A 9,121-nucleotide genomic window follows, 5' to 3' on the forward strand; every position below is an offset into this window, starting at 1 on the left:
GATTCATAAAGACTTTGTCTCCTTGAATCTTGGCATTTATCACAGAACTTCTTAGCAACCAACCCTTTGCTCCTTTATATCGCCAAAGTGGCACATTTCTGCACATAATTGAGTTCCATGCTTGAAATACATAAAAACACATAATTAATATTTATATATTACTCGCATAATTGGTCTAAAAGTAGTATTATTAAGGGGTTAAAACTACAATTTTGGGCTCTTATCAAACCACCCCCAAACAGCATTTTGCTTGTCCTCAAGCAAATATGAGAAATTAGCATAAGTGATCAAAAATAGAGTTATAACTAATCTCCACTACAAGAATACTGAGCATTTGCCACGGTCTATGACCGTGGCTAAAGCCCCTTTGCCACGGGTTATGGCCGTTGCACGACCGTTGCCAATGCGCCTGTGGCTAACCTTTTGCCACGGCTATTGGCTGCGGCCAAAGCTTGGTTTTTGCCCACGGTTTTGGACCGTTCCATAGGCCGTGGCAGATACTCCTTTTGCCACAGTTGTTAATCGTGGCCAATGCTTAAATGAACCGTGGGGATTGGTTTTCTTGAACTAGATCAATACTTTAGCCACGGTTCTAAGCCGTGGCAAATATTTGGAATTGGGTAAAAAAAATATGATTCTAGCACCTTTATACAACACCTGTAATTCATACAAAGATATATAATTCCATTCAAACCCACAAAAATCATAATTCTTCACAATTTAACATTTTATACACAATGTGTACTTGACATGAACGTTTTTATATCATAGATTCCATTTGAAATCCAAACTAACATAGAGAAAAAAAATATAGTACTCTTTAAGAAATTTGAAATATTATTAGGACTCCCCCAAAAAAATGAAAACATCACCAGACATAGCGCCCAAACTCAATAGACTATATTCCTAGCCATCTAAACAGCACCTCAACTTCTTTGGATCAAAGTCCGTGCATATTCCAGTTTGCTTGCTTGTACCTCATCATGTTGGACAGTAGGACAGGCATTGAAGATATAGCTAAAACCATATAAAATCAATCATTAGAACTTGAACTACACACACATCTTCACAGAAAAATTAAGTCGATATTTAAGATTCAGTCATCATCAAATAGAAAGATTAATAGTACAAAACACTAATAAATATCAGCACCAGCCTCTACTCACTGGGAATGGTTTAGAGCCTCTGAAGTTGCTCTTGTAAAGGCCTCACATGAGTTTTATATACATGAGCATCCCCAATAACATGGATAAAATCACCAGGAACAACATTGGGGTATGAAGGAAAACAAAGCCAATTACAAAAGTAACTAATGAAAATTATCACATTACTAAACCAATCAAAAGTGTACTCGACAATAGTAAAATTGGGAAAGGAGAAAAGGATCTCTTCAACCCCTATATCTTTCTTCTCTCCTTTTCGTTAACTTGTTCTCTACCAAAACTACCAAGCCTGCTTTTAGATGTGTGATTGTTAGGAAAGTGCAAAGAGTACACAACATTACATATGCAATATCATCATTGTAAAAGAGACCATGCCTAGCTATTCTAAAGTCAATTATTTGGGGACTCCCATAAATAATTCTTGATACTACTGATACTGTGATACATCATTAGTTATCGCACCGATCAGGAATATGCAATAAGCTTAAAATTGCTGACAAAATAAATTCAGGTTTTAAAGATGAACAACACATACCACAAACACGAGCAATCATGCATGTGAGAATAGCATAAGATGCAACGTACGTTGAAAGGCACACCAAGACCCAGGTCTGCAGATCTCTAATACATTTGACATGATAGCTCTTCGTTGGCCACATAAAACTACCAAAAGTCTAGAGAATAAAGGAAACAATAAGTAAAAATTTACATCAATGTAATAGCCTAGAAAAAATGACCAAGTCCAGCAGGGATAACCTGTGCAAACATGTGGCAAGGTGGAAGGGCCATCAATTTGAGATCAGCAGGATTCCAAGCTGACAGAATAATCCGCCGGTCGTCAGGCTTATTCTTTACCCTCTCAATCACGTTCAGCAACTGATCAAATCCTTGTCCAGTGTAATCAGCATGCATGTTAGTATACCTGTAAAAAGCAACTCCTTATGAGGATCCATGCAAATAGGAAAGTGAAAACATACAAAAGACTCGGGTTGCTCACCTGGCACCAAAGTGTCTCCATTGGAAACCATAAATGGGGCTTAAATCACCATCTTCCGAATCACATAATATTTTTAATGTCAGTACTTCTATATCCAAAGTTCTATTCTCTTTCACCAATCACATAATATTTTTAATGTCAGTACTTCTAACCAGTTGAAATGAAAGCAGAGAATAAGTTCATATCAAGACCAAAATATTATCTATCCATGTTGTACATGTAAGAAAAGTGTAGTTGATACCTGGTTTAATGTGCAACATTTCCTTAGTATCGGACCAACAAGTAGACCAACATCACTAGGTAGTTCTTTCATTTCATCTTTTCCAGAAAAATTTCCATTTCTGCAATGAAAGTAACTAGATTATCAAGAACAATTATTTTAAAAAAAAGTACATATTTCACAGTGAGCATAATTATTTGCTATCTGGATTATCAAGATTAATATACAAACTGCACAGTCACTTCTTCTAACCTGAATTATACTTTCAAGAAATGACTCAATATAACTCAATCAAATTATAAAGAACTCAATCAAAATAGTATAATTTGATGAAGTTCTCTAAATTCAGCCTTCCTGATACTTAGAAATGCCACTTCTTTCGCTATAAAGAGAGGTTTATCTATTACCCACACTTGTGTTTCAACATCCAAGTCCTTCAGCCAGTTTTATAGCACCTATCATGTTAACATTGTGTCAATACCAAGGTTTGTTGGAGACGAAGAGTCAGGAAAGGCTGGAGGACCTGGGGTAATTAGCTAAAGTCACATAACCAAATTTTTGAAGGAAAGTCGAACTTAAACAACATAAACATGTAATGAGAAGAAGATAAAGTAGCCAACAGAAAAAAATGGAAGTAGACAATAGAAAGCTTTTGTGAGATGGCTCAATCCACAAGGGTTACATTAAAAATGTCTTGTGGCTGAAAATCAACTATTAAAGGATATGTTAAGTATTATTAACAGTTCAAGATTCCATAAAACATCTAAGACAGCTAATTTGATAAAGTTCAAAACAAGAAATATGATTGAGTGCATACTACCCAAGATATTGAATCAATTGAAGGACAAGGTTAATTACTTCAACACAGCCTATTAAGATCAAACTCTTCTCTTCTCCATTCCCTCTATCAAGGGAAAGTTCACGCCAAGTAGGCTGCCAAAATTGCATTAGCATGGGAGAGAGAAAGACGGTGCCATTTTTTGCACTCAGATTGATAGAGATATTCTCTAGAGGATCTGAATAATATATCTCAATACCAGCGAAACCACTACAAAAGAGCGGAACTAGTATAAATATAAGGACATATAGAAAAGTATGATTCTGAAATAAATTGAAAGAGTACTAAATCGAACTGGACCTCGAAGTCTAAGGAAGATGTTTTCATACTTTGACACAAGACTTACCCAAATTTAGGACTCAGCACATCTTCAGTTGCTTGCAATTGAACAGGCAATGAAACAAATTGGGGTGCTGTAATGAGGACATCAATAAAGACAGTGCCAGAAGCACTGTTATTATTTATATCTGAAATTATGTAAGAGAAAGTATCATTCCCGAAAAATCCTTTGAAAGGAGTGTATCTAAATAGCCGTCCATACTGGAGAAGCGACCCATGATTTGGCTGCCAAAATTTCAAGTAACAGCTGTAAGTGCTAAATTTGAAGTATTGCATCATCTGCCTAAGGGTCCATAATTGGTACATGTACTTTGCATTGGTATTTAGTAAAGATTATGTATGTGATGAATACACAAAAACTATAAGTCTATTAGAACTTTAATAATAAAATCTAGAAATGTAGAAAATCCTTGCAACTAAATATCATATCATCATAAGTATAAAAGAAGTATGGCCAAAAACACTTGACAATAATTGGAGAGCATCCTGGTTTTTGGACTGCAGAGGCTTCCATTGTTAGAGGTGCCAGGTGGAAAGTGATTGTTTCTATTCCAAAGAACACTTGATAGGTATGGTAAAGAGGCAGTCAAATTAGTTTCAAATAAAAGAAAAGAACCGAAAAACAATAATCAACAGTCCTCAATTTTTTTAAAGAAGCCTCCACTCAGAATAGGGGAAACAAGGTTCTAAAGTGGTTGCAAGGTGCATAGCGCGCCTTCATGCACCTAAGGCACCTGGTACCACTACCAGCATTGTTATTTGAACAATGTCACCACTTCTATCAAATTTATGCCAACATTGGAAACTCACCATTTCTTGCACTGCTATTAGCATAGTGATCATTTCCAATGACATCAAAAGAAACTGATTCATCCTCCCAAACAGTTATTGTGTCATTGCTGGCTTTCAGAAAGTATTCGCCTAAAATACACCAAAAATCCTAGTTGTTAATATCAGGAAAGAGAATAAATGCAATTTACCTGATAAAATAACAACGTCAATGGCCAAGAATTATTTCAAATTTCAATTTCTCTCTTTTTGAACACCTATTTAGTTGTGATTTTAAGTATGCCCTTTAATTATTAGGTGGGGGGTATCTCTTACACACCTGAAAAAGGAAAATAAAAAATGCTAAATGATCACGCAAGTTCTATAGGAACTTACTTCCATAAACATGGACCCAGAATGGACAAGGAAGCAATTGATTGCCATCAAACGCAACGTAGAGCTCATATACACCAACCTCGTTAGCTGTATAGCGGCCAATGTACAATCCATTCTCAACATCAAACAACCAGAGTAAGAAACCAGAACTAGAGCTGAAATGAAGAATCAACTTTTCCTGTTGGAAAAGAACGGGGTTGGAAAATGGATCCACTAGCTGTACAACTATTTCACTTTCTTCTAACTTGGGCACTTGTGTAGCAAATTGAACTACCTTTGAAAGAGTCACATCAACCCCACCTGCAGCATTTAACAATGACAATCATCATGAAGAAAGTAGGAAAATGGCTCTGTACTTTTAAATGCCTGATGTTTTTCTGGAAATTGAACAAATATCATCCGAATGCAGAAGAAGGAAGTAAATGTCAACAAGAAATTTACTTCTGAAGCTTCTCTAAGTCACAAAACAATAACTTCCAAACAAAATACTTGAAAAAAAACATATAATAAGAAACTATTAGAAAAAAAGAATGTGTATATAAAAATATAGGAATACAACAGAGCACAAAAAGGGTGTTTTACAAGTTAGTAGAACAATAACTATACTTCAGTCAGAATAATGGAAATTAGAAGAAACTATACAATTGAATAAAGCATAGTACATATGTTGACGTCAAAATGGCTAAGACAAGGCTGATTATAGAAATTAACAGGAGTACTTGGTTGTACTTCCATCAAAATGACATCATTTATTGGAATGTTTCCACAAAACACTCGAATCTCATAAGTCCCAGATTTTTCAGGTGTATAAGTGAAGTCAAAATCACTAAAGCAAACCTCAAACAAATGAATTTGACCAACTTACACAACAGCGGGTAACTGGTGATATGTACAGTAGTAATACCATAGTCTCCAAACATCTTTTCAAAAGATAATTTCCAACAAAAAACAGACCAAACAACACTAGAATGCTTTTTTAACCAATGACACAATTCATCGGTATCTTAGTATAAAAAAGTGTACAAGACATTCGTTCAAATTATCATCTTCAATAGAAATCAGAGAAAACAACACAAGTACACCACATTTCCACATTATCGTTTCTTTATTGAGATTCACGCAGACACATTTCCACAAATCAAATAATTTTTTATGCTAGTACTTCTAACTTGGAAATGAAAACTGAGAATTTGTTCACCTTAAGACCAAAAGATTATGAAAGCATTTGTGCATGTAAGAAATGTGTATTTTGTACCCGGTCTAATGTGCAACATTTCCCAAGGAAAGGACCCACAGGGCCACAGGTAGACCATCACTAGCTTGTTCTTTTATGTTCTTCAAGTCTCGTTGCATTTTTGAAAGCCCCTTAAAGTCCTTCAAACAGCAATCAGAAAAGTAGTAAGCATACCTAAACGAAATGAATTCAACCAACTTACACACAAACAATTGACTAATTGTAAGAAGTAACAGCATACTCTCCACATATTGTCTAAAAGATTATATCCAACAGAGAACATATTTTTTTTACCAATGGAAAACAATTCATTATTATCCTAAAGATAACTATGTACTAAGAGTTTATCAAGCTTTATAATAAAGACCATTCCAACCAATCAAATGACATTCAATACTATCTCGCTACTAAACACCAACAAACAGCATAGTAGGCTTGTTGTTTTGTTAGCTAAGAAATTGCACAGAAGCTTATAAATAAGACCATTGGTCCATCATATAACTATGGAGAAAAGGAAAAAGGACGATAAAAGAAAACGTGGAGAGAGGATAACCAAGATTCTAAAAGTTTCTCCACGAAGATGAAGAAGCCAAAATCGACTTCAAATGCTCCAAAGACGATTTAGAAGAAGAAAAGTGGTGGGGTAAAGGTATGAAAAATGTTGATGGAAAAGCAGACAGTAGCAATGGTCGGTAGGGTGGAGGTTGCAGGTTACTGGTGATGGTGATGGTGATTGTGCACGCATTTTGGATCCTAGTTATATCTATTTTGATATTCACTAAAATAGGTAAGTTACTGCATCGTATATCAGAAAATGTTAAAAAAAAAAATGTAAAACAAATGGTAGAAACATACCTCCTCAAAATTGAGATTTAATGAAATCGATAGAATATTGATCAGCTCATCGTCCATAACAACACAAGACTTGCAAGACGCGAGAGATAATATGAAGCGCTCATTAAAGTGCCCAGTTACTTCAGAATGGGATTCGGTTTGAAATCTCTCATGAACATCCTGAACAAGCAAGGTTCTATTGGTAACAATGTCGGGTGGCATAAGAAACATCATAACAACATATAGTATTCATGGCACTTATTTCATCAAATGAATAGCATATAACAACATAAACAGTTAAAATTAGAAAACCCTAAATTAGCATCTAACCTCAAAATAAGTAAAAACGAAAACGAATATGAGAGTGAAATCGAACCTGGTACACGTAACCCTAGCGTGAGAGAGAGAGTACGTGAGAAAAAAAAAAAACTAAATGCCTGTCCTCGATCTTCAGCCTGGGTAAAAGAGATAGAGAGGAGAAGGGAAGATCTATTAGAGGAGAGAAGAGAAGCTCATGTTTATAAAGGAGAGAAAGAAAGGAAACAAACCTGGAGAACGACTCGAGTCTTCTTCTTCGATTTTTGGTAGTTGTTTCGCGGTTCCTCCTTATTTTCACGAGTGTTTTCATTAGATCTTAACCGAACATCAAAAGCCAAGTCTAATCTAACGGTGGACGAAACTATGGACACAACCGTGGCCAAAATGCAAAATAAACCCAAACTACACAAACAATACCCGACGGCCACTTAAAAACTTGGCCACGGCTGTGGGCCGTTGGACCCTGGCAACAGCTAATAACCGTGGCTAAACCTAGGTTGTACTTGTGGCCAAAGCTCAATTTTCTTGTAGTGCTCGTTTCGCCGAGTGCGATTGCATTGACCATATGCAACAAGGCCTTAAACCACTAAGAATTCCCCTAGTGGACGAGTTATAGCCTCATGAGAGTTTTCCAGTGAAGGTACTCACAAACTTATTCTATACTACAACGACTCAGAAATAAAACTATTGTTTCCTTATCTATGTCTCAATTATCTATACATCTCACTAGCAATGAATACAGAATAATCAAGTCGAAACCTAACCTAATATATGCATAATAATCTATCATCTACGAATAAACATATTTACAATGAGTAATACTATGAGATGAACTAGCAGGTCCGTTTATGAAAACTTGGAATAGCGTCCTTAAGTAGGTCCTCACATAAATGTCAAGACAAAAACCACTCTGATTTTTCCGCTTAAGTTTCGCTACTCCAGTGTGCAATGAGCACACTTTACCTTACAAACTCAATGACACACAAGGAAGCCAGAGTCGATCAAACACATCTGCCACTTACTATCACACTATCATATTCCTAATTGAGCTACAGGTCTTTATTAGGTGTTGTGGGGATTAGGAGATGGTTTAAGAAGGAAGGAAATGGATATTCAAAGAGAACAAGTCTGAGATAATATAGTCTTTATATTATGTAACTAGAGAAAACCTTATTCTTTACTTTTGCTTCTACACTTTGTTTCCATCCTTAGCCATATTTTTTTTCCTTTTTCTTTGGCTTTTGATTCCTTGATTCTATTTTTGGAGTTCTCACTCTTTATTTTTTATTTATTTATTTATTTTATTTGGATGGAAACTTACTTTTCTCTTCTGAAGCGACTAACGAGTTCTTGATTTCAAAGGTTATTCTCTTTTCTATTCTTCATCTCTATTCTCAAACTTATTCAAAGAATTGGGTAGGTTGATTTTTTATTTTGTTTTGTTTTGTAACAGGGTAAAGGATTTGTGGTTTATGAAAGGCTAAAGAAAGGCTCAGAGGGGCGACTAGCAGAAAATAATTCATAGGTTGGAATTTCTGGCTATATCGATCCAAAGAGGGCCTAAATTCTCGCTTAGGATATGGTATAGTGATCTAGCAAGTGGATGTGTGATTTCTCTATCCGGATTTTATTTCTCCCTTGTGTCATTTCTCAAATGTGTCACTCATATAAGGCTTTAGGCTATATTCTCACAGGATTTGTAGAATAAGTACTCTAGCCTAGATTTCGAAAAACTTCTTCCCAACAATCATAGATACTCATGTAACATATTTATAGATATATGCAAGGATTATTACCTACATATTAGCCTAAGTTTCTAAAAACTATTCTAATGTAAAAGATACGTGAGACTTCTAGATTATTGAGAGCATAGAGAAAGAAAACAATACCAATATTCCTAAGTGTATAGCATACTTTTTATTTATTTATTTATTTTATTTATTTATTTTCAAATTTTTGAATTTTTTTTAGCTAGAAAACAAGTGCATATTATACATATCTATATCCTAACAGA

At 35.2% G+C, this 9,121-nt stretch overlaps 1 protein-coding gene across 36 annotated transcripts; it reads right to left on the minus strand.

Moving 5' to 3' along the window:
- Nucleotides 1-709: 709 nt before the first annotated feature.
- On the minus strand, nt 710-7,475 carry LOC147475937 (bifunctional dihydrofolate reductase-thymidylate synthase 1-like). 36 transcript variants are annotated; one of them, XM_086584106.1, is made up of 13 exons: nt 7,338-7,475; nt 7,166-7,244; nt 6,811-6,969; nt 5,977-6,095; nt 4,722-5,021; nt 4,368-4,478; nt 3,565-3,782; nt 3,201-3,428; nt 2,402-2,501; nt 2,161-2,212; nt 1,920-2,085; nt 1,749-1,837; nt 710-1,017 (listed from the first exon to the last, which is right to left on the minus strand). In XM_086584106.1, the coding sequence occupies exons 4-7, from the start codon at nt 6,032-6,034 to the stop codon at nt 3,742-3,744; spliced, it is 510 nt and encodes a 169-aa protein (XP_086440232.1). In that variant the 5' UTR covers nt 6,035-6,095; nt 6,811-6,969; nt 7,166-7,244; nt 7,338-7,475; the 3' UTR covers nt 710-1,017; nt 1,749-1,837; nt 1,920-2,085; nt 2,161-2,212; nt 2,402-2,501; nt 3,201-3,428; nt 3,565-3,741. The 36 variants fall into 36 exon arrangements, with proteins under 36 accessions (XP_086440232.1, XP_086440246.1, XP_086440254.1 ...); XM_086584120.1 differs by having other exon boundaries at nt 1,699-1,837; XM_086584128.1 differs by lacking the exons at nt 7,166-7,244; nt 7,338-7,475 and adding an exon at nt 2,792-2,903 and having other exon boundaries at nt 1,699-1,837; nt 3,239-3,428; nt 4,722-4,899; nt 4,996-5,021; nt 6,811-6,951.
- Between the last annotated feature and the right edge of the window lie 1,646 nt (nt 7,476-9,121).

Source organism: Coptis chinensis, chromosome 9 (assembly GCF_015680905.1).
Source record: "Coptis chinensis isolate HL-2020 chromosome 9, ASM1568090v1, whole genome shotgun sequence".
Taxonomy (NCBI): Eukaryota; Viridiplantae; Streptophyta; class Magnoliopsida; order Ranunculales; family Ranunculaceae; genus Coptis; species Coptis chinensis.

Excerpts from the sequence above, each read along its gene's own strand:
- LOC147475937 (XM_086584092.1), bottom strand. The coding sequence starts at position 4,430 with ATGAATCAGTTTCTTTTGATGTCATTGGAAATGATCACTATGCTAATA. Across the intron at positions 3,429-3,564 it reads GTGCTGAGTCCTAAATTTGG|TGGTTTCGCTGGTATTGAGA; the intron begins GTAAGTCTTGTG and ends GCTCTTTTGTAG. Across the intron at positions 2,502-3,200 it reads CAATTGATTCAATATCTTGG|AAATGGAAATTTTTCTGGAA; the intron begins GTAGTATGCACT and ends CTTTCATTGCAG.